This window comes from Melitaea cinxia, chromosome 2, assembly GCF_905220565.1.
Source record: "Melitaea cinxia chromosome 2, ilMelCinx1.1, whole genome shotgun sequence".
Lineage (NCBI taxonomy): Eukaryota > Metazoa > Arthropoda > Insecta > Lepidoptera > Nymphalidae > Melitaea > Melitaea cinxia.
Window position 1 is genome coordinate 11,457,346 of NC_059395.1, and position 26,861 is coordinate 11,484,206.

General features: G+C 35.8%; 1 protein-coding gene across 1 annotated transcript; it reads right to left on the reverse strand.

Annotated features, from left to right (window-relative positions):
* Window positions 1-960: 960 nt before the first annotated feature.
* Window positions 961-24,905, reverse strand: LOC123664938 (mitogen-activated protein kinase kinase kinase kinase 4). Its single transcript, XM_045599307.1, has 22 exons — window positions 24,622-24,905; window positions 24,374-24,439; window positions 23,634-23,841; window positions 22,994-23,170; window positions 20,102-20,333; window positions 19,670-19,798; window positions 18,861-19,091; window positions 18,212-18,288; window positions 17,838-17,922; window positions 17,044-17,167; window positions 15,670-15,690; window positions 15,200-15,296; window positions 14,730-14,736; window positions 13,109-13,202; window positions 11,445-12,386; window positions 9,787-9,909; window positions 7,780-8,164; window positions 6,982-7,202; window positions 6,714-6,904; window positions 2,472-2,598; window positions 2,176-2,310; window positions 961-1,986 (listed from the first exon to the last, which is right to left on the reverse strand). The coding sequence occupies exons 1-22, from the start codon at window positions 24,685-24,687 to the stop codon at window positions 1,738-1,740; spliced, it is 3,987 nt and encodes a 1,328-aa protein (XP_045455263.1). The 5' UTR covers window positions 24,688-24,905; the 3' UTR covers window positions 961-1,737.
* Between the last annotated feature and the right edge of the window lie 1,956 nt (window positions 24,906-26,861).

Genomic DNA, 26,861 nt, shown 5'->3' on the forward strand with positions numbered 1-26,861 from the left:
TTTACGTGGCGCGTCGTCAGTTAAAACTCGGGAGCGATGGTTCTACACTCACGATCAAATTTTGGAGAGCGCGCAAAACTGATCAGTTAAGCGGACGCGAAAAACTGATCGCCAATGCCCACCTTTAGAGGTAAGGTCCACGTCGAATTCTGCGCAGCCGTCTCTTTTGCTCACACGCGCCAAACGCCTATTGTTATAGTGTGATAAACCGCATTTGATACTTTAATAAAAATAAAAAATTATGCGAAAATTACTGTAAAATAATATAATGATATTTCTGTAAACAAATGTACAATTTAATTTTTTTTTCTCATTTTAGCAATACAACTAGGCATTTAAATCTGTTTGTCTTGTTATTTGTTAATTAATGTTTGTCGGTGTCATTGAGTTTATAAAAAAATTAAAACCGGCAAAATTTGATTGATCTACTTGCATCCAAAACTATGAAACTCACATTCACACTCAGATTTTCTAGGGCATAATAAAATGCTATTTTATTTTTATCGTAAATATTAGATTCATTCGTAAACTCAAAAAATTAAAAAAAATTGTTTCCTAAAATTTAATTTTTATTATAAATTTATTGACTGTTGTTATATAGTATACTTGAAATTTTTAATAAATTAATTATGTAACAAGCATTTTATACCATAGTTATTAATTTTTATTATACATTAGAAAAAGATCAAGATGGTTTTATAGTTGTCACACATAACTATTGTCACACTATAACTAAGTAACACAGATCGCGCGGCTCGTACGACTCGTGCGATGCGACCAAATTGTGAAATGGCTCTTAATTTAAACCATGATCATTTTCATATGGTAAAAAGGCTGTTTACGTATCTATTGCAGTTTTAAATAAAATTTTAATGGAAAGTAGCGATAAATAAGAAAAAAAGCATCATATTTTGTGTTTTATTACGCTAAGGTATTTCAAATAAAAAGTCATCAAATATATAATTTTCAATATGCACAGTTACATCTTTATACATGTAAATAATATAGTACATAACAAATAAATAATAAATAGTACCAAATTTTTAGGATTAATCCATTAATAAAATTATTGCAGCTCGGTGTGATAATTACATACACAGTGACTTGACTAAGTGCCGATTACTTATGGTGAACCTTATTAGAATGAAGAGTAATTTACAGCGTCTAGACAGAGTAGTTTAATTTGTAAGTTGTGTCATTAATAAATAATCATATTAATCCATCTGAAATGGCTTTGATCTTTGTTAGGTTATGAATATAATTATGTAACCAAGTAATTTATATCATCACCCAACTAGCTTAACATTATAAACAATATAATATGGCATAATATGAATTGATAGTTCCATTTGAATTACATTTTCTTACAGAAATTAACATCTACAACATAAAAACCTAAGCAATATTAACTTACTTATGAATAGTTGTCAATATCAAAACATTAATCCTATAGGTTATTGCTTAATAATATATAATCCATAGTAGCTTGTATTGAAATTACAGTATTCAGTACAAAATGCCACATTTGTTAAAAGATAAGATTCTCGAATACGAAATTGTAAATTGTAATGTTTTGTGGATTGTCTTTTGAGCACTTTATAATCTGTTATTATCACAAGTCTTTGAATTCTGAATGGCCAAAGCACATAATCGATTTTTTTAATAAAATACTGGCATGTCCATGAGGCAGTTTAGCATCACAGGAATAGGCGTTTATAGACCCTCCGTGCCTTGTCACTACCAATTTGCCATTCCTGGCTTATTCAGCGTCATGAAGTATATTTGACAAGACGAACCACCTTTTGCGGACGAAAAGAAAACTTTGTCATTGCGTTCACATAAAAACTTAAGCCGCTGAGCTTTTTTGTGCATAAACACGCCATCAAGATGTCCACTCTCTACAGAACGAATTTCGATAGCTTTATTGCCCCAGCCCATTATTTGACCTGTGCCAATATAGGCTACAGATGTAGGCATTTCACCCCACTGAAAAAAATAAAATATATTATAAGGTCTACAATTAAAATGCTAAAATCACTCATAAAATCGTTCATCTTATATACACAATGTAAACTATTAGTACTAATACGCCCTGATGTATACAAACGTGTATAATCTAAGAAAAATACTTTTCTTGGGCATTTAAAAACACAAGACAATTCCAATAAGACATACCTGTAAAACTATATTTTTGCTAACTCTACCATAAGTGTTAACGTAGACACCCTCATTATCATAACATAACAGTAGCTGCACACCATTAGAATTAGGCAGTGGAACAATACAATGCGGAACTATGGCTCCTTGGGTCTGTAAACAAAGAAATGTTTAAACCAAATTATATATGTGGATATATATATATATATATATATATATATATATATATATATATATATATATATATATATATATATATATATATATATATATTCTGTTAAATATATTTTACATATTTATTTTTAAGTACTTACATGTTTAGGTATATAAATATCATATACACTAGCTGTATCTAAATCTACAGCATGGAAACCATCTGCTGAGCCATAGATTACTTTCAGTCTTGTACCTTCTTCAATAGTTAAATCAACTAACAAAGGCCTAAAAAAAAACAATACATATTTAAAATTTATTTCGCATTTAATATAAAAAGTATCATTCAAAATTTTTCCACTCTTAGAAAACAAATAATGTTAGCTATTTACTCTGAACGTTTTTTGTTTGTAGGAGATTTGAAACAAGCTATTATATATATATATATATATATATAGTTATATACTTGTGTTTTTGTTTCAGAAATTACTACTATTAATTAGTCTACAACAACTGTAATAAGTCATGGGATACTCATCCCAATTACCTATCCGGTAGTTGTGTATAGTATACGGGTATGTGACCCTGGCTTCCCTAGCTTTACTGTCCTATCCCTTACGGCTTACCCTCTGGGCGGTAATATCCTACATTTCCTATTCCCCACACTAACTTACCAATCTTCCTTGTCACACCACCTATCCTTTCAGTTACTCTTTCAGAATTAGGCCAGCCTTACCCTGGCATGCGGGGCTCTGCTGGGGTGGACAAACATTGCCCTTGCTATTCGTGGGAACGCAATGGTCAAAAACAATTTAAGTAACCAAAATGGAGACGATGTGGCCACCCATCACGTCTCGTTTCTCGCAGGGGCGAAAAGTAGCCCATGGAGAGCCGCGTTGAATGTAAGAGAAGGAATGGATGGTAAGGTAGATGATGGATGAACGATGTATCCTGTGCGTGAATGAAACTAAGAGGAAGGGATGTGACACCACAATTCATGGTCTCTACACTGGTCGGGAGTCCCCCAAACCAGCCGAGGCTGTCAGGGAGTTGGTGTGATTCTATCCTCTCGAATGATTGAATGGGTGATGGAGCATGAATGTGTAAGCCCAAGACTCCTCTGGATCAGGCTAAAATTCGGACTCACTCGCTTTTTATCCTTGGAGTCTATGCATCGACAGAGCTGCGCGGAGGCGGGTCATAAAAAGCCCAACAAGAGAGAGAGGAACTTTGGGATAGCATGAGAGATGTCTTGAATAAGTGCGGAGAGAATGAACGGATCGTAATGTTAGGGGACTTTAATGGGTGGGTTGGAGTAAAGCGTGATAGGTATGAAAGAGTTCTGGGTACGTTTGGGGACGAGAGAGTGAATGAAAATGGGAGAAGCCTGCTTAAAGTATGCTTGGAATGGAATCTTTGCGTGGCCAACACAATGTTTGACCACAAAAAGATCCATTTGTATACAAGAGATGAGTGTGAGTCTAGAAGTATGATTGATTTTGTAATAGTGGATGAAAGACTGAGGAAGAAAGTGCTAGACACTCGGGCATACTACGGTGTAGGCCTCGACACAAACCACTTCCTGGTCGTAGCCCGAATGCGTGGCCTCTTTAAACGGTGGCGACACCGAAGGGCCGAGCCTACAAGTGTTTTGGACAGAGTGAAAGTGGAAAACCTACAAGAAAAGGAAAAGAAAGACGAGTATGTAGAGGAACTCAAAGAAAGTTTTAAAGGCATAGAAGAGATAGGTGTGATTGAAGATTTGTGGGATACATTTAAGAAAGGGATCGTGAATGTTGCTATTGAGGTATGTGGGGTAGCTAAAAGAAGGAAAGGAAGAAAGAACTATAATGCGTGGATGGATGAAGATGTACAAAAGGCTGTGCAAGAATAGAAAAAAAACGTGGTTGGATTGGTTAGCGACAAAAGCTAACCAAAAAGTTCAAAAGGCAACCGTTGACGAGATAAAGGAAGCAAGAACGAAGTATAAAAGATTAAAATTAGCGGCGAAAGAAGTTGTGTCTAGAAAGAAAGAAGAACGAAAGGATGATTTTGATAGAAGGCTCACTGAAGATTTCCAGTCAAACATCAAGTTTTTCTGGAAATCCACCAAAACTGCCAGACGAAAAACCTCTACCTCGGATCCGAGTACAATCAGGAGTCAAGATGGGAGCATTATAAAAAGAGAAGAATGAGTGTTAAAGAGATGAAAGAGTATTTTGAAAGTTTGTTCGAAAGATAGGAAGTGCAGGTACAACATAGGGCACCTTCCATGGAAGAGAGTATAAATGGTGATGAAAGTGAGATAAGCATGGATGAAATAGTGAAAGCGTTGAAAAGTTTGAGATTAGGTAAGGCTGCAAGGTATGACAGGATTACCGTCGAAATGCTGATAGCTGGACATGGCATAGTGGCTAGCCAGCTGTACCGCCTTTTCAATTTGTGCTGGCGAAATGGACAAGTACCGGGAGACTGGTGCAAAGCCGTAATCGTCCCATTGTACAAGGGAAAAGGGCCACGACAGGACTGCATAAATTACCGCGGTATAAGCCTCCTCAGTGTCGTCGGTAAATTGTATGCAAGAGTTGATTGATGGGGTTGTGAATGAAACAGACGAAAAAGTGTGGGATGCCCAAGCGGGATTTAGACAGGGAATGGGATGTACAGATCAGGTCTTTTCTTTGCGGTGCATTGCCGAAAAGTGTTTGGCTAAAAACAAAAAAGTCTATTGCGCGTTTGTGGATTTAGAAAAGGCCTATGATAGAGTGATGAGGGATGAATTGTGGTCGGCTTTGTCTGTGAATGGTGTGAGCAGTGTCCTCATACGAGCATTGCAATCTCTTTATAGGGATTCTAGTGCTTGTGTGAGGATAAACGGGACATACACTGAATGGTTTAATATCGAAAAAGGTGTTAGACAGGGATGTGTAGCGTCACCGTGGCTGTTTAATCTGTTTATGGACATTTGTTTGACAGATTTAAAAGAGGGTGAACGTGGGTTGAGAATGAATGAGTTACTCGTGAAATGTCTTCTCTATGCTGATGACCAAGTATTACTTGCGTCTTGGGCCGAGGAGTTGCAGGAGATGGTAACTACTATGAGTTGAGCTTTTGTAAGAAAGGGCATGAAGATGAATGTAAAGAAGACGAAAGTGATGTCGTTTGAAAGAGATGAAGCAGTGACAGACTGCGATATCGTGCTTTGAGATGAACACATTGAATAGGTGAATGAGTTTGTGTATCTGGGTTCAAAGTTTACAAGAGATGGAAAGTGTTAGAGTGATATTGAGAGAAGAGTGAATACAGGAAACAGGGTGAATGGAGCTTTGCACTCCTTTATGAGCAGTCGGAAGGTGTCTAACGAGGCTCGTTTGGCTGTGCATGAGGGCGTGTTAGTTACGACACTCATGTACGGAAGTGAAAGTTGGGTATAGCAGAAGAAACATGAAAGCAGAATAAATGCAGTTGAGATGAGAGCGTTAAGAAGTATGATAAGAGTTAAACTGAGTGACAGGATAAGAAATAGTGAGATAAGGAAACGTTGTGGTCTGAAAGATTTAGTGACAAAAATTGAGAAAGGTATGCTCAGATGGTTTGGCCATGTCGAGAGAATGAGTGAAGAACGATTGACGAAACAAGTGTATAAGGCGAGTGTAAATGGAAGGGTTGGAAGGGGTAGATCCAGGCGGACGTTCCGAGACCAAATAAGGGACGTCTTGAAAAAAGGCCAGGTTAAGAGCACCCTAAACCGAAGAGCATGTATGAAGGGAATAATGAAAGTGGACGAAGCGAAAGAAGTATGTAAGGATAGTAGCAAGTGGAAAGAAGTGGTCTCTGCCTACCCCTACGGGAAAGAGGCCTGATTATATGTACAACTGTGCATTTGTACATTATATGCTACAGTCATTACAAGTCTAATATTTGCACTCCTACTATATTGAGGTAATAATAAAATATACTTACATTATTATATACCAACCAAATAGATCGTTTCAGACTGTAATATCCCACTTTTGGGTATAGGCCTCTTTCCCCATGTAGGAGAAGGGTCAGAGCTTAATCCACCACGCTGCTCCAATGCGGGTTGGCAGATATATTTATTCCCTACTATGAGTAACGATCGCTATCAGGTGTACATGATAGCAACCGGGACCGACGGCTTAACGTGCTTTTCGAGGCACGGTGGGGAGACCTACAAGGACTGCACAAACACCCAGATCACGGCAAACACCTGTATGGCCAATACAAATGTTTGTCATGTGCGGGGATCGAACCCGTAATTGCCAGCGCAACAGGTACAAACCATGGCTGTAACCGTTGCGCCAACGCAATAACAAAATAGATACTCACGAAATTAGCGTGTCCAATAAAAGCAAACTGTAATTGTAATTTAGTGTAAATACCTGTGCTGTAACTCTCCAAAACTTTTGAAGGCCATAAATTTATGATATGGTTTCGGAGCCCAGGCGTAAATCTCGATAGAATCCTTAAGTGCAATGACAAGGAACTTGATTCGTTCATATTTGACTATACGGAAATGAACAGCACCTTGTAACTCTCCGACGTTTATCCAACCATTTCTCCTTTCGACTTGCTATAAAAACAGAAATATACATGAGCTTCGATAGCATTACATATAATCGAGTAATTGTAATTGAGAAAAATACAGACATCACTTAAGCCGTCAGTTCGTAAAATCTTCGATTTCAACCAGCTTAGATAATATACGCGTACTCGATTCTTTTTTCCAGATACAGTAATAAGAATGTTTTGTCCTTCTAACACTTCCATTTGCTGAAAGCGGCGTCTTGAGATCAATTGGTAAACTTTCCCTTGACCTGAACGATCGAGTAACATCAGACCGTTCTCTGTTCCAATCAGCAAATTAACTCCTGCACAAAGCATACAGACGACATATAACCAAACTGAGTTAACAACAGTATAAAAGTAAATAAATGGAGACACGACTGAAGATCACAGCTATATAAATAAATAAATATTTACAACATACACACACGGTTATCTGTTCCTAAAGTAAGCAACTTAATGCTTGTGTTATAGGTAACTGCCAATTGGTATAGCTACATATTTTATTTTTATTCGATAAACATACATACATAATTATATAAATAAATATATATATTACACCCAGACTCGGGGTGAGAATCGAACCCGCAACCCCCGGAGCAGAAAGCGGGGTTACTACAAACTGTGCGAACCGGCTAGTCGATATAATGCTGCTCTCAAGTAGTATTGTGTTGGTATGTAAGGTGGCCAGAGCTCCTGGGGAGGGTTAGGGATAGCGTAGGCAACGCGTTTGCGATGCTTCTGCTGTTGCAAGTATCTGTAGGCTACGTTAACTGCTTACCATTAAGTGTAGTAAGTGCGGTATGCTTCTTTGCCGACCTAGTGTTATTATGAAAAAAAAAAACACAAAGTCGAGTTTATCTTTTTTGGTGAATTACTCACCCCAAAGTGCAGCACATAGAATCTCAGAATTGAACCTCTTCTTGTATTTACGTATTTCGGGCGTGTCAGAGGACAGGTCGTGTCCTGTGGGGGTAACATTGACGTTCACGTGGCTTTCGCGTCGGGAAGCGTTGCCCGAGCCGCCGGTACCACTACCCGTCGATCCAGCGCCGAAGCCGAATGTGAGGAACGACCGCTGCTTCTGTTGCAAGGGAAGGAACTGTTGTTGGGAGCCCACTGAGGAATTGGACGGGGAGTGTTGGAGGGGGTGGGGGGAGGCGGCGCCGGATATGAACGATTTGGAAGGTGTCGACTGAACGGAAGACGGGTGCGGGTGGTGGTGATGGTGAGGAGCGGGCGTGCCTCCCGCTATGGCTTGCCTATACTGAAATAGAGAATATAACAAATTAATATACAGAATATAATGAGATAAGCGTTTCCTATCTAAATTTATATAATACAATTTTATGAAATATATGTAACTTTACAACTGATCTTTGGTTAGTCAAAATCCATCTCCCATTTATTAGTTTACATTTCAAATATGATCGGAAAGTTATTAGCAGCGTTCCTATTATCTACAATTTTATTTGATTGTATCGGGATACAGGGGTAAGTATGTTTATAGTATGTATGAGGCAATGATATTCAAATACAAGAAGTAACGCATTCATGAATGTATTTACACGTTGGAAACATTCAATATTTATGTTATAGCATTCACTATGATTTGAAAAAAAAAATTAGGAAAAACTTCTTAGCAGTATTTTAGTATATTTTTTTCGTAGTTACGAAATCCTAATTTTAAATATCTATATATAATCTCAACAGGACTAAAAGACTTGTTAATTAATTAAAAAAATACGTAACTTCAAGATTATACACATAATAACAGCGCAAAAATAATACTAGTTATCTCCTAAGGTAAAGAGATGAGGCTACGTGAGAGCAAGGCAGGCTGCCTCAAATACTACTGGAAAAGACGTTGCGAACGTTCGTATTTAAAATCATCTTCACAAATCTTGTCGCACACAAAATCAATTATTTTCCATTTGGACTCGTCCATAGTGCATTCTGTTAGTCAGGTTATACCAAGAGTTTATTTTAAGGTACGTATTACGCATTAAAATTCACCCGTTTCGATCCCACGGTATCTCAGAAGACGACTAGTATATCTGCGCTGATTAAAGTAATTTCTAACACTTTACACTTGTACGTATAACTAATATCACTGTGAAATAATTTAACTTGTACCCATCGTATCACAGATCTTGTGATTATTAAGCTGGCTCAATATTTCTTCGAACTACCTTAAAGGCTAAAGACATGATTGAGCGAATGAATACACATGGAAGCTTTCTATAGAATGCATACATAGAGAAGAAGTGAGATATTTATTTGAACAACATTCTATGATATGCTGTATGAAGCATTCTCGTTGCGATACGATTCGTACTTACGCAGTGATAACAGCAGTCTGCAAACCCGTCGCGGACCGTAGCTCCAGGGTGTTTGCATGATTGACAACCATTATCACATTAATACTATATACTAAAAGCTTAGCACCACATGTTTCTAAATCAGGGGCTCCTAACATAATTATTTGATTTTTATTTAAATAAATATTTAAAATTGACGAAACTTTGTGTCATTTGTTTATAAAGTTAAATTAAAAATTTATATATATTAAAATGGCACATAAGTGTAATTTACGTTTGGTAGTATTTTTTTTGTTACTTTTTGAAGAAATAATTAATACCACATAATGCTGGGAGCCCCATTTCACAAATAAATATGAAACTCGCGGGTTACACAAAAAATTTTTAACACAAAGCACGTATTTAGTGAAATGGGTATTTCTAAATAGTGATGTCGCATAAATGTCTGCAATATATTAATTAATATAATAAATAAATCGTTTCTATATAATTTCTTTAAATTGAAGGCTGTATTATGAGGCTATTTAATAATAGGCTGATTATATAAGTATTCTATTATATGTGTTACCTCTTCGCTAGTAGACTTGTCGTGCCGCGGCGGGGTAGTGGGCTGGCCGGCTTGACTTAACAAGTCGGGTAGAACGGAGCTAGTGCGAGACCCACTACCTTCGTTGTTACCACTCGAACGACCCTGGATACAATCACACATCGAGTAACTTAGTAGCTTTTTTTTCGTCAATTTGTATGTCATATTTTTTACAACCTAGCACTGATTTTAAGTTATTGAACAGAAACTATTTGATTTATGATATATTTGCCAATTATTGTACAAAAATTATCTTTTTTAAATTTTGAGCAGCTAAACGCATTCATAATTTAAAGTCCACCATTCTCGTTAACAATGCATGTTGTAATTTTTTTTGTAATGTTAATTGTAAATTACTTGCAACTATATTTAAATTTAAAACTTTGGTTAAGAACTAAATAAGTAATTATTTGATTATTGTAAATCTGCTTTTGACTGGTGCAAAATATATTGCAATAAAAATATGTTATATTTCTAAATTTTTGATTTTGCTTTTTACTTGATACAAATGGCAATGGATTTTTGTTACTGAATGTTATTTTTGTTAAAACCAGCGCCAGCGCTAGAGACAAAACGTTTTGAAAAGATACCACCATCTTTAATCATACAGATGGTTCTTTTTAAATGTTTTAGTAATGTATACAACTAAATATCTTTCGTCTTAATTATTAATGAAAATAATGGACAAATTGTAAATGTATAAAATCTATATTATTATGTTAAATTATTTGTGAATCCCAATGTTATACTTACGTGGAACTTGACGCCGCGACAGTAGCGAATGGGTGTATGTATTAAATGTATTTATTAATTAAAAACATATGCGATTTTCTTATTAATATGTGATATAAAAATTCACGGCTAGTGTCACGGCGTGTTTGAATCTGCTATAGTTATTGTTTTAACGTTGCAACAGCATAGCGTGACAAACAAAAACACGGCAGCGTAAAAACATGCAGTTTAATAAACACATTCACAAAACAGACGTTGAATATTCTTTTCAGCTTCGGTGAGAAGTCGTTAGGCGGTCATTCCTGATATTGTTAAATTTAAACTGTTTACGGCACAATTTACGAAATTCATCACTGGACGCTTCGCTATCTTGGCAGGAAGTCGGTATTCACGCACAGAGGTTTATTATTCATTAGTTGGTGAGTATAATAAGTATATTAGTTAAGATGTTTTAATAGAAGATGCTAACTACATATGGAAACACGAACTACAATCTGTTTAATTTCGGTACCCCTAATACGGTCGATGTAGTTACATCGCATATTACGTAAACTAAACTACATTAACGGATATATAACAATTATGTACTGCCACGCCAAAGGATAAGACTTGTGAGCAAATAAACTGAATATACTACAATATCATTCTTATCAAACAATGAACATTCACATATATAAATTTTAGCATAATATTGTATTAAAACGTTTCCAGCCCAACCATTCCCACACAACTATGCGATTAGCAAGTGCACACCGATAGCTACACAATCACGTACATGACTTTATAAATATAGTACAGCATTACAGGGTTAGTTCATTATAACTATGTTAGATATCAAATATTAGAACCCTCATACCAAACGTGAGTAAAAATATATTAATCAAACTATCCCGAGCAGTGTGAATTACCTGATCCTGTGCAATTACCGCTTCCTGCCCACTCGATAATAGGTCCGTGTGCCTATTTAATTGGGAATTTCTTCTGAATATAATATCGGACTCTGTCTTTTCTCTACGAGGTTTGACGACGCTGTTCGTATTACAATTATCCTCTGTTTTCTCAATCGTGTCGGCGGTGAGGTCGAGAGTGCCAGACTTTTCGAAAGAAGCGCTGAAACAGATACTAGTCGCTGGGGAGTCACTATTTACACTGCTCTGACGGCTTGGGCTATTTTTTTCACTGTCTTGTCGGATCAGCACAGCGACATTTTTCAAAGCGTCTATAGGATTACTAGCGGTGACTTTCTTTTCTGGAGATTTTTTATCACTTCTTTTAGTATCATTTCTTTGTGCTATTTTCAGGCTATCATTCATTTTAATAAAGTCTGTTAGAATTGGTTCGCCAGCAGTTTGAGGTTTGTTCGATTGTTTACGTGAGTGATTGAAGATTCCGCTAGATCTTAGCTGTTTGCTGGCGCCGATTTGAGGGTCATGTTTCGGATAGTAAATAGCAGAATGGCGAGTGCTTGACAGCGGGAAAAGGTCAGAGTTCTCTCGCCTAAATCCTCTAAAGAATCGATTTGGGGAATTTAATTCTGCTTCTTGGTCCTTTTTATATTTAAGAATGTCTGTCAATTTATCTTGCGTAGTTTTTTCTGTTGGTTTCTGGAATAGTTGTTTATGCCGAGAAGGCGGCGTTGCGATAGCTTTGTACTTAACCCAAGCATCTTCCATTTCAATTCGAGATTGACGTTGGAGTTGCGCGCGTTTAAGTTCAGATTCTTTAGTCGAATCTTGTTTTTCTTCTTTGACGTCAGCATTTTTCGAAGGGAAAAATCTGGCAAAGTCCCAATCCTTAAGTAGAACGGCTTCGTCGATGTCCGACTGTCTTTTATCGTTTTCATTCTCCCTCTGATGTTTTCCAAACATGGTCAGTATAAAAAGTACACATAAAAAAGATATTTAAGGAAGGTGCTCACCAATCTTACTTTGGCGTGAAATATTGTAACTAACTATATGACCCCATCATTATTAAGTTATTTATTCAAGGTGAGAATATTCATTGTCATAAATGAAAATGGACCAAGCAATAAACAGTAGTGAAATAAATAAAAGAAACTAAAAACCAAATAAACGAAGTATTTACAAGACGTTATCGATTGATCCTTATATGTAGTTAAAAACGGAAATGGTAATTATACAAATAAAGTTTCTACTTCGGTTTCGATTTAACTCAACAAGCAAAAGAGACTTTCACTGCAGTGAAAATTATCATTTCCATTTTCAAACGAAATAATCTAGTAGGCAAACCGTTAACACAAAACACAAGAATATTGAGAGACGAGACGGAACAAAGTGACATCTCGATTACATATTCACATATGACAGTTAAAAAATGGAATCAATCAATCGTCAACTTGCAAGTATTCGCTACCGATCGTCACTTGCGATACCACACGATCGATAGTTCTCAATTGTTGCAATTACATATCTTTAAATCGTTATGAAAAGATTTCTGTTAGTCGTTGGATATAAAGAATATTCTTTTCGTTTATATCGCTGAGAATAGAGAAGGTCGCATCGGATACGCGCCTAGCGCCAGGAGCCATGCAGCAGGCCGGCGGGCCACTCACCCGCTTGACGAGCGTGCGGTCGGCCAGCGGGTCGTCGTCGTCCGGCGTGGGCGGCAGCGGGCGCGTGGGCGCGCAGCCGTCCTCCGCCACCGCGCTCAGCCCGGGCCTGTAGCAGAACTCGGGACTGACGAACGAAACGAACGGGCCAAACAAAACGGGAGATGGGGGGCGAAATCAAAGTAATCGGCAAATAAAATTTCGAAAATGAGGGAGTAAAGTATGATATTAGTCGATTATTTGTGAAGTATTGCGATTTGTGAAAGGTCGTTAAGCGAAAGAATATATCTTTAGGGTATTTGTGGTATACGACGTCATGAGACGAAATGATTTTTTAAAGAAAACTCCATCGCTTAACGAATAAAAAATTGTATTACATGTATTTTGAAGCAAAATAATAAAATCGATGAAGTGAATTTGATTCATTTTTGATGTCAAATACATTTAGTATCGTAGATTTAATATGTATGCTACACCTGAGATCGACTCGACATCTTATCATCATTATCATCATTCATTCATTCATCATCATTAAAAAACAAAAAGAAAATCTGTCACCGAATTATTGAATAAGCAAGAAACTTCAACCCAGTCTAAAACAAATATCCGTACGGTACGTCACGCGTACGGATCACCTAAATCTCAGGCTGATAATAAGCGATTGCCGTAGCTTTTAGACTCCTGCAACACTAGAAGCTTTGCAAGCGCGTTGCCCTAACCTACCCCCAAATCCTCCTAGGTGCTATGGTCACCTTTCTCACCACAGGAGCACAAAACTGCTTGAAAACAATATTATTTAGCTATGATCTTCTGTAAGGTCGAGGTTCTTCCTCAATCGGCCTACTCCAGATTCTGAGCACGATATTGCTGCTGTGTGTGTCCTCAAACAATTTTTGCCCACTCGTAACGTAGAGCAGGTCTATTTTCCCTACACACGTGTACGCGTGTGTGTGTGTGTGTGTGTGTGTGTGCGTGCTCACAGCGGCTTGGGCGGGTCGCTGGCCAGCAGCGTGCCGTCGTTGCGCACGCGGCCGCCGCCCTCCTCGGCCTCGCTGTCGCTGTCCGACTCCTCGAACGTGGGCTCGGGCGCGCTGCGCTCCACGGGCGGACCTGGAGCGTGGGGAGCGCCGGTCAGAATAAGCTGAGGGTTTCTTTTTATTATATAAACAACATCCACGTGCTCTTAGTTGCCCATGCCATTTTTACTACATTAAATTTTTGTTACTATACGTTTTAATATTAATTTTTTTTACAATAAAAATAAATATAAAATAAAACAGAGGTTTTTTGCGATTTCTTTGGATTATTCGGTAACGCTCTAAATAACTTCGAAATCTGATGAAATTTATATTCATCATCATCACTTCAGCCTATCGCAGTCGTGTTGGACAAAGGCCTCCACAAGTTCGCGCCAAAAAATTACGTGAACTCATGTGTGTTGTCCATAGTTACCACGCTGGGCAGGCGGGTTGGTGACCGCAGGGCTGGCTTTGCGGCATCGTAGACGCTGCTGCCCATCTTCGGCCTGTGTATTTCAAAGCCAGCATTTGGATGGTTATCCCGCCATCGGTCGGCTTTATAAGTTCCAAGATAGTAGTGGAACTGTGTTATCCCTTAATCGTACTCTTCTTCTCTTACTACACCCATGGAAAGAGGGGGTGGCTAGATTCTTTATTGCTGTAGCCGCAAAGCTTGATATTTATATTGAATGCAATTTTTTATTCTATACACATACAAAATTAAAGTTGATCCTGTGATTTTCATAGTATACTTTTTATCAAATTAAATTAGTACGATGTTTTCATATATGATACATTTAGTAATAAAACAATTATTGTTTATATCAACGACAAAATAAAACAGTACAATACTTATTACTGCAATAGTATATTTTATATAGCATTCTATACATAGAATTTTTTTTCAATTTATTAATAATCGTAAAGGAAAATATTTACAGATCTAATATAATAGTATATGGGAATATTATGAGCTCAGCTTAAAACTGAAAGATAATGAAGAGGTTCAAGAACCTATTTAACTTGAAGTGATCACTCAAAATGAATAAGGTGTAAAACTATTAATATAAGTCACCTTGACCATTAGTGGGCGCACGCGGTGGTCGGTTCGGCGGTTCGTTGCCCGAAACTACACCGAGCTCGTTTAGTTGCGCCGCTAACTTATCCAAGTCCTGAAAAATTATAACAATAGCATTGATATCTTTTCAATACAGCATTGTAAAATTAACTCAGGTATTTATATTTATTTGTTAGGGCGTCTTCGTACTTCAGCCTTAGTCCGTCTATTGCAGACGACTTAGACAATGTCAGACGGACACTGTGTCGCCTAGGACATTCTTCACGCGGACGATGCCGCGGGCATAGCTAGTCATAAGTAAAGCTTTATAATTACTTTTGAACAAATTGTACAATTTAGGAAATTGGCTACATACTATTAGTATTTACGACGATTAGATCCATAACATATACATATGAGTTATATAAATAGCAATTGGTAAAAAAAACAAATGCATTTTGTAATATTCAAAACGGCAGTAAACCTACCTCTGGCCTTCGAGGTGGTAGCTGCAGTCATTATATCGGATGTGCAAAGAAAAACAGCGTGACATGTAAACAAAAAAACAAGCTAATAAAATAAAACGTTTGCATGATACGAAAGGCAACAGAGCATGCGTCATAGTTTCAATACGTAAAACTTTATGTATCTGATTTAAATAATAGATTTTTTAAAGCTAATAACTGTGACAATTGCAACATAAAAATAATGAAATTAAAAATATGTGCTTTTCAATTTCTTATATGGTTAAAAATAAAATATTCAACCACAAATACAATAGGCTGTCAAAAAAACAAAAATAAAAATTAAATCATTATGTAGGTATTAATCTTTGTGTCTAACAAACGAAAATAATTTAATAATAAAAATCTGTAATGTCGCATTTTATAGGACCAAATTAACTCTTAATACTTTTAATACTTTTTAAATCATGTGAAAATACCTACTTTCTGACTCATCAAAAACAATAACATAAACATTAAAAAACATTATTTACTATACAACATAATATGTACTTAAATTACTTCTTCCTTTTTTCATCTATAATTAAGATCTATTACACAATATATTTTTTGGCGCAGGCGATGTCACAACTACAATACATTGTTGATGGGACAGCGAATTTTTACTATAATTAATTAATATCACTGCAAATTGTGGCAACATACGCAATATCAATTTATTTTTCTTATACCTAGTCGATTCTCAGAGACTACAATTAAATAAAAAGCAAATAAAGGACCGCGGCGATTTTGTTCACAAAAACACACGTTCAAACAACACAGTGGTAGTTTTTAGTTTAGTTTTACATGTAAGTATGAAGTAAATGTGTGACGAATTTTGGGGTCCTGGTGTCCTGTAACACAGTCTTCGGCTTCGAGTCTAGTTTAGGCGCCAGTCTCCCACAGCATATAATATTGTGCGTCTTTATTTATTATGTACCAAAGATTATGTAATTAAATGAACTTTTGGTCGCCCAGTGGTCGAATTTCGACCATATAGAAAAGAGTGTATATATATATATATATATATATATACATATATATATACACTCTTACGTTATACGTATATATATATATATATATATATATATATATATATATATATATATATACATGGTAGTGTGTGTGTAAATGTTTTTTATTGACTTAATGTATTTTTTATGCATAATTTAAAAAAAAATTAGCATTCTGCTCTCCTCTATATAAACTATAAGTGTGCGAAATTTCATACTACTCCGTCCGCGCAATTTTCGTAAAAAGGCGTACATAGTTTTTGCTTCACGTATTAATATATAGATATCAATGTGTCGTGGTAAGAAAATAAACCGACGTCAGGGAGCAGAAGTACAGAGGACGCACCATGGGCTTGAAGATGTGGTGCGAGCCGCGCTGCGGGGGCTGCGGGCCGCCCGCCGGCGGCGTGCCGTTGTTGGAGCCCGAGCTGTTGGACGAGCCCGACGACTTGGGCGTGGGCGGCAGCGGCCTGCAGGTTTACTGATTTATTATGGCATGTATAGACGGCAACACTTGCACTGCAAGTATAGCGCCTATTGCTACTGTGATAAGGGCGAGTTCATGTTCAATAAATGCATTATCTGATGTGCAGCCACATGCAGAAGACAAGGAAAGAACAAAAAATACGAAACAGGGCTTTTTGCGTCCCAGGGCTACCTTTGGGGACACCGGAACAACCAAATAAAAAACATGAGTCGCTTTCAAAAAGGGGCATCTGGTCACGTCAGTTATACCATATCATACCTAACCATAGCTTACTGCTTATTTTCAGTTGTTTACATTATAGGCCAGTTGGTGACTACAGCTATCCTAGAACTCTATCAGTGCCTCGAATCAACTAATTTAATGGTATCAATTTTACTTAGTTATTTCATCATGCCATAATGACGTCGATAATTTAATAGTGATTGTGATACCCAATATCTTGATTGTAATATCTTGTAGATCACTTATAGCAAGATGAACAAACCACATTAAACAACAAAATTGTTATAAGAACCAAACCTAATATATAATAAATAACGAATCGTCTAGTGGTTTCTTATGTCATTCCAGAAGAAATAGATTATTTATAAAGTTCTCTAGACTTCGTATTAATTATTGTAAAAAAATTATTATAAAATGTTTTCAACGGTTACCTATATCTATTTGGCTGTTGCGCCTGTGGGTCCGGCACAACGATCAGTCTTTGTGGAATGGATGGCCTCGCTGGCGGGCCAGGTTCTATTAATATAAAAACAAAATATTTCTTATAATAACGTATGGGTCGAAAAATAACTTTTTTAGCATAATATAGGCTATGGACTCATTAGACAAATAATTTCCATCTTAGTCTGTTGCCTTCCATACATTTGAGAAAGGGTGTTAGTGCAACGTTGGAGTGTGCAGCATAAAAAATAAATAAATACACAATTTTGGAATGGACATTGAAGGAATTTGCCAAATGAGTTGCCCACAGCACAAATAAAGAAAAATGGATTAATAATTAACATTCTAGTTTAAGACACCTCACCTGGTATTTCCTCACGTTCTTCACGTTTACTGTTGCGTTTAGGCGGCGGTTGGGGTTGTTGTGCTTCGGCAGCGGCTCTAAAATTAACCATGAAAACGAACGAAAATAAACTTTAAGAACAATTTTATTTATGAACAATAATGCTATTTCTAAATTGAGTACAAAATATATACGTATATTTGATGTACATATTTATGGTTTTAACAATCATGTTGCTACCATATATTAGAGACAGCCTGCCGGTAACCGCGACCATCGTCGTTAAGTAAGGCATAAATGCTACGGTCTACAGGGTAACCACAACTACAAAATAATCAATTTTTGATCGTGTGTTGTTTGATTGCACAGTTTCAAAAAACTGCGCAGGTCTGCACTGGTCACTTCCACACACGTTCAGATCCACCAGCGCAGGCGTACCTTTTCGGTAAATTGTGCTGTTTATGGACTCTATTAATGATAAATATATAATAAAGAATAACTACTGAGGTTCTTGCTGATGCTTCTCTGCAGAGTCCACATTCTAAATCGATGGTAGGTTCAGTTTTAAGAACAATTAAAAATTAAATTTGTACAATGACGACTCCAAGGTGCTGTGAAAGTGCTATTTGAATAAAGTGTTGCCCGCGGTCCCGCCGGCGCCGGCACGCACCTGCCCTCCTGGATCTGCTGGAAGTTCCTCCGCAGCGTGTCGCCGCCCTGGTGCGCGGCCGCGTTGTGCACGATGGACGACGGCTCGCCCGCCACCGCGTTGTCCTCCTCCTCGCCCTCCGAGCCCGAGTACTTGTAATCCTCCCGCACCGAGTTGTCCTGCTTCCTCTTCTTACACCGGTCTATGTGGTCCTTTAACTGTATCCTCACCTGTCGCTCTGTCGGTTGATCTCTGTCATCATATAATATTATGAATGAATATCTTTGCGCGTTTGAACAGTTTTCAACAATTTTTCGCCATTATAACGCCAATATCAAGAACTTTCTGGGCGTAGCAAAACATAGGAATACAGTGAGTATCAAGTTTAAATGGAGCCATATGACAAGCATGAGCTTTTGCTTAAAACAAGAATCATCGAAATCGGTACATTTAGTGAAAAGATGTTATTGTTAAAAATAATATTTTTTAACTAGCTGACCCAGCGATCTTCGTATCGCCATATGCTTTTTGCATGACTATAAAGACTACTTATTTTGTTTAATTCCAATTATTCATCAACTGATCTGAGATTAGTTAATTTTATGATAAGCAAAGTTTTTGCAAACAAATAAAAGTTAATAGTTACTCATTGATAAAGCTATTAAATACCCGATTTCTATAATTAAAACCGATTACTTTTCGGTTACAAATTGTTTAATTTCGAACACATGTTCAAAATTGAAAATTTCGTAACCATAATAATCGTTTCTTTAATATAGGAACCAGGTTAAAACCTGCCCAGCCTATTAGAATCCGACTATAAAACTCACCTAATGAATGGATGTTTCAGAAGTTGTTCAGTGTAAGGTCGTTGATGATAGTCCTTTACTAAGACGGTCTCGATGAACCCGTGAAATTTTTTAGCCCACTTCTTGGACTTTAAACGTGGAGGCGGGTTTCTAAAATAGTAATTATTTTTAGTGTTTAAAAATTTGATTACACAATTTTCACAGATATAATAAAATTAAGTATAGTTATAATAATAACATTCTTTACTGTAAACTCTAAATAAGTTGCAAAAGAACAATGTACGAAAATACTACTTAACACTAAATGCACAACAGGACATTCTTATTGGTAAGCATCAATGTCTTTAAGCCAACCTTCGGCTTGGAATCTACATCGTGTTGGGAAATGTAATAGTACTAAGTGTTACTTATCCGCAGAGTATGTGTTTATTATCAGTTAAGTACCATTATTACCTTGGAATAAGGAAAAGCGCTCTCATAGGATGCAGATCGCACAGAGGTGGTTGACTCTCGGCCATCTCGAGCGCAGTGATACCGAGCGACCAGAGGTCAGAGCGATTATCGTACGTCGCCTCAGGGTTTTCATCACACGCGATCACTTCCGGCGCCATCCAGTATGGAGTACCGATGAATGTATTCCTTCTACCGATAGTCCTATCAAGTTGTGCTGATACTCCAAAGTCAACTAAAAAGATTGTCAGGTATTATCGCTTTATTATTATTTACGAGCGACGTTGCAATCGACTGTGACCATGACGTCTGCAACGTCAACGAAATATCGGGAGTTTCAAAATGACAATCCTGATAAGTCCTGTATAAGTACAAATAACAATGTAATAGATTATATAAAAATTTCTATCTATAACATATTTTCAAGTTTTTTTTAAAAGTTAGATACCTATACCGCATTTTTCTGTTTCTAAAAATTGTCATTAAAATAGATAAATGAAATAGATTAATTTTTAATTCTCAATTAGAAAGTTAGCTTGTTTTTTTTTTTTTTTTAAATTATAAGCTATTTTATTATTATAAGCTAGCTGTGCCTCGCGATTGCACACGCGTTAGTTTGAAAAATCAATAGATATAACTTTCTTCGGTAAATGGGCTATCCAACATAATAATAGTTTTTTAATTCGAACCAGTATATCAGTTCATAATATCAGTATGGATTTGCTTAAACGTTTAGTTATTTGAATATCTATCTAGGCGGTAGTTACTGGCGTTCGGTAAATGCGGTTTCCCCAATAAATCCCGATTTTGCGAGAATTCTGGGATAAATTTGTCTCAAAAAAAGGTACATATATAATATTGTAGAGATAAATATTAATATATAAGCCTATATATTGCCTGACAAACCCCTTTATCTTCTAGTAAGTTCCATAAAAATCGGTTCAGCCAATCCGAAGTAATAGCCCGGAAAAATAGAGACAGATAGACAGAAAAAAATTAAGTTTTTTTTTGGTATTGTGTAAATAGCTAAATGCACTTGATAAAACAGGTTCTTTGAAACCAAAGCCAGAAACTTCTATTTTTTAATATGTATTTCTATACATTCATATGTAATAAAATATACTGACAATGGTGACAACTGATAATGTGGTAATGTAATTTAGTAAAAACTGAGTATGTGTGTAGAATTTTCTTTTCTATTTAATGAAACGTAATTAGTATTACTATGTGCTGTACAATCAAGGAAAGATAACATTTGCCTTGTGACATGTTGTTTTAGATAGAAATATTATTGATCTAAAAATAGTTTTTTTAAACCACTATACGCTCAAACGTATTTAGAATAGACCCCGCTAACTTTATTTTGCCATATATGTTATTAACTCTCTTAATCCCCCCTTCCTTCTAACTTAGGAGTATGAAAAATAGATGTTGGTTGATTCTCAGACCTACCCCAATATATACACAAAATTTCATAAAAATCGGTCCAGCCATTTTAGAGGAGTATTGTAACTAACATTGTGACATGAGAATTTTATATATAAGTTTGAGAACTGTTGAATAATTTATCTTCTATTTCATAAGATATTTCTTAGATAAATAAGAATTATAAAGAGTACATGTGTGTAATAGTGTATACTAGCATAATTATACTATATACAAACTTATCTCTTGCTTCTGTTCCCAGATGGTAATGTGCTCATAATATTCCGAAGATAATGAAATGAATAAATAAAACCTATGATTGTGTTTTATTATTTAACACACATCCTTCATAAAATATACATACATACAAAAATATTTAAATATGCCTAATTAATGAAACTAGAATAATGATTATTGTTTACAATTATGGGAATTCATATTATAATTATATTTGTTCCTTCCACAGGAAAACAATGGTTAGTATTTAAAGTGCAAACAGAACTGGGAAAAGCTTTTATTAAGATAGTATATAAAATATAATGTTCATTATCATATTGTAATAAACATTGAACTTGTAAGTAACGTTTTTATATATTAATTAAAATTTAATATGAATAAAATAAAATCCATATGGCATGCAGTGTTGACAATAATACGCCTCACCGTTTTGACAATAAAAATGTAAATAAAAAAGGCATGGGTACTTAAGAGCCCATGGACGTATATATAAAAAAAAAACATAGGTGTAAGTCTTCGTACATTGTATGAAAGCAAATCATTAATGATAATATAGTTACGCTTCAGCCTGTAACATCCCACTACTGGGCATAGGCCTCTTTCTCCATGTAGGAGAAGGATCAGAGCTTAATCCACCACGCTGCTCCAATGGGGGTTGTGCGGATATATTCACTACTATGAGTAACGATCGCTATCAGGTGTACATGATAACAACCGGGTCCGACAGCTTAACGTGCTCTCTGAGGCACGATGAGGAGGCCCACAAGGATAGCAGAAACACCCAGACCACGGCTAACACCTGTATGGCCAATACACGTGTTTGTCATGTGCGGGGATCAAACCCGCAACCGCCAGTGCATCAGGTACAATCCATGGCTGTAACTGTTGCGCCAACGCGGCGTCGGCGACAATATAGTTAATTATATTTAACTGTTTTCACTTACTTATCTTAATAGTTATTTTCCTTACACCATAAACCATGATGAATATGAATGTAATAAAATTTTCCTTGTAAAAATAAATAAGTTTAAAAAAATACATCATAGTCTTCATTCTCAAAAATCTGGTTTGGGATTTTAGTTTTTTTTTTGTTTGCTTTTTAGTTCAAAGTCCCTAAAGGCAAAAGTTTGCAAACGATTTTGATTAAACCACAGGACACACAATAATGAATACACACATTATTATAATATTAACTGTTATTGTGTTATGTTATACTACATTTATTTCACTTACCAAGTTTGACTTCAGCATTGTCTGTCAAGAGTACATTTTGTCCTTTAATATCACGGTGTATAACCTTATTGGAGTGTAGATAGCTTAGTCCTCTTAGAATTTCTCTGCAAATGTATGAGATCCATTCTTCTTTCAGTGATTGTCCCTTGGTTGATTTAACCAAGTCCGTCACAGATCCTAAAATTACATACAATTATTGAGAGTAATTTAACTAAGGAAAAGGGAATAAAATGTTATCAATAATTTTATACGCATAGGAAATATACAAAGTATTTTATACATTCTTGAATTCAATGAACATTTAAAAGAATTTTTGTTAGAGTATATTTAAATTTAAAACAATAAAAACTATTATGCCCTAGTATTATAACAATTTCACTATATACATCATATATATTAGAATCACGCTATATATATAAGAAATATTGCTGTAGTTAACAAAGTTAAACAATTACTAAGAAATAACAATACAATGTAAGACAACAATGAATGATTTATCATTTATTTTTTTATATTATGTATCATGTTCATTTTCCTTGCAATTAATGAGAGAAAAATTTGCTTTGCCCGGCAGTGGGATATTTACACTGTTGATAAGTTAGTTTGTAACTAAAAATTCTTCTAAGTATTATGTACTAACCAGCACCACAATACTCCATGACCAACCACAGTTGATCATCCTTTCCAGGAGGACTTTTCTTGATAAATGCCCCATAATAAGTTGCAATGTTGCGGTGATTAGAATACTTTTTGAGGACATTGATCTCGAGCTTTATCTCTTCCTCTTCATCCTGTGTGACATCCATAACCTTGATTGCAGCAAGTTGTCCTGTTTTTGTGTGGCGTCCCTACAATGTGTGTAAACAAAACAAAGGTTTAAAGACAATACCAACAATAAATAATAATATACAGTGTGTTATGATAGGCAAAATGATGATACTAATTAATGTAACAGTAAACGTTTAAATTTTATTTTTATGCATCAAAAGTAATTATAATATTTTTTATCATTAATTTTGGGTAATGTCCTGTATATCAGTAATAATTATGCCTAAATGAAATAATAAAACAAGTTAACATTCAACTAAAACAGATAGACGGCTTCTAATAATTATCTGTAGAATAGTTTTAAAACATGACCCATCTAGGAGGCTGGCAGATGAAAAATTAATTCTGTTCATTGACACTAATAGCTTCACTTAAATTGTAAAGTTCAAAGCATAAATGAACCCTAATATTCATCATAAAGGTTAATTTACGGTTCATTATGTATTGTGTGAATTTTAAGCGATTCTTATAAGCAAATTTATATTGAGATAAAATCGTCAAGTAGTAAACATTTTACTAGTAAATAATAAATGAGATGAGAGACGTACTTACCTTATATACTTGTCCATAGGTGCCATTGCCCACAACTTCTATAAGTTCAAAAATACCAGCCGGGTCCTGAAATCAAGAATGCACAAGGAATGTATAGATAAAAGCTAATTATAATCCTTATTGAACCCTAACTATGATTCACGCCCTGTGAGATCATTGCTCCCTGATATATATATTTTTTAAACGACATCATCCCTTTTACACAAAATTATAGAATTGGTCAAAAATGTTAAAGTTCAAAAGTTTACCTTTAGTGCACTGAGGTCAATGTCGTCCAATGAACAATTTACAGACGGTGCCAGTTGATGCGCCATTTTGAGTATATTGTCACACACGAAGACAAAGCACAAGAACCTTACATCAATACAAAAAGTAAATAAAAACTTTTAAATTACAACATTAGGATGGAAAGTGCTAAGAATTTATTCTTTTGCGTATGAATGATTTATAAAACACATTGTTTACAATTAAATTTACAGTAAATTACAGATACACAATTTATATGCCGCACACACACCCGGCAGGGATGCCAGTAGATGAAATTACAATCTACCAATTTTATAACCAATTCTACTATAGACTATACAAAAATGTTTATCGAAATGCAGATAAATAGATGTTTTTAATTATGTAAAAAGTAAACGAAAATTTAAAAATAACTATCCGAAAATCATGTTTTACGAGAATAAAAACCTTCTAAACGAGGCAGATATTAATCTGGCTTTTAACAATTTCTTCGGAAAAATATTTCAAAAACCGTTACTTAAGTATGAGTTTCCTTCCTATACTTATTAAAAATCAATAAATACGTTAACTGACATTACTGTGGATATGTAAACGGTATACAAATATTTATCGGCCTTAGATGTAACAAGAGGGGGTTCTGATAAAATTCCACCATCTTTTATTGTGCAATGTGCAGATATTCTTGCCTACCCATTAAGTATACTTTATAACAAATCTTTTATAGAATATATAGTTCCGTCTGTTTGGAAACAAGCTTACATTGTACGAATACACAAAAATGAGTTAAAAACAAAAATTGAAAACTATAAACCGATTTCGATCCTAAATACGTTTGGTAAGGGTTCAAGAAAAAATTGTTTACGGGGCTTTGTATCCTATTGTTTTAACAGATATTCCGCAGGAGCAGCACGGGTTCGCTAAGGGTCGTTCTACTCTCACCAATCTATCGGTCTTCACAAATGAAACATGATTGATCGCTTTCAGGTTGATGTAATTTATATAGACTAAAAATGTCTTCGATCGCGTGGATCATGTCATACTTCTTCAGAAGCTATTATATTTAGGTATTTGTGGAGACTTGCATCAGTGGTTCAAATCTTATATTACCAATCGATCTCAAGCAGTTGTCGTTGGCAGTAGCAAATCTAATTATATTATGATTGATTCCGGGGTTCCTCAGGGATCGTTGTTTAGGCCTTTGTTGTACTCTATATACATATATAATTTAGGCAATTGTATCCAGAACTCTAAATTCATCGTCAATCGAAAATCAATCGTCAATCGAAGACTGCTTATTACTTCAAGATGATTTATATAGACTAAGCAAATATTGTAGGGAAAACCGTATAACTACAAATGTAAGTAAACGCATTCACATTACTTTTTCACGCAATAAAACCGACTATTGTGGTACCTACCAATTTGAAGCTGCTACAATCAAGAAGGTTTCTTCTGTTGTAGACCTGGGCGTCACGTTGGACCAAAAAATGACTTTCTTAGCACACATAGACCGCATACGAGATAAAAGCTATAAAGCCCTGGGATTTGTGATGCGGGTCTCGAGAGAATTTAATAACATAAATACAATAAAATTGCTTTATTTTTGTTACGTTCGAAGTCTTCTGGATTATTGTTCTTCCGCATGGAATCCCCAGTATGTAACATATGTTCAGGTTTTGGAAAAAATTCAACGTAAATTTGTTCAATATTTACATTTTCGCACTGGACATAGGGATTCGAAGTATGATACCTCGTGTGCTCATTATAAAATTACCACCTTGGAAGATCGCCGTAACGTAGCAGATATGATGTTATGTTGATATGTTACAGTTTTATACTCCTAGCAGATGTTCCAGGTACCCGAATCTCTTTCATTTTCCCCGTTGTGGCTCAAACTATAGCTGGAATTCAGTAAGATGTCGATTGCCACGACAGTATAACAAGTTGTTTTCTGAGATTGACCTTTTTTCCACATCTAGAAGTTCCTTTAAAAGGGCTGTAATAGAGAAACTTGCTAGCACATATGAATAATCTCATCATTACAGCCTATACAGTCCACTGCTGGACATAGGCCTCCACAAGTTTACGCCAAAAATAACGTGAACGAGAGGGGGTAGCTAAATTCTTTAGTGCCGTAGCCACACAGCACACATGAATAATCTAGACAGTCACTTATCCATACCCACACCCACTTACATACAAATACAGAGGCATACACACTCACAAAATTACACATACACAT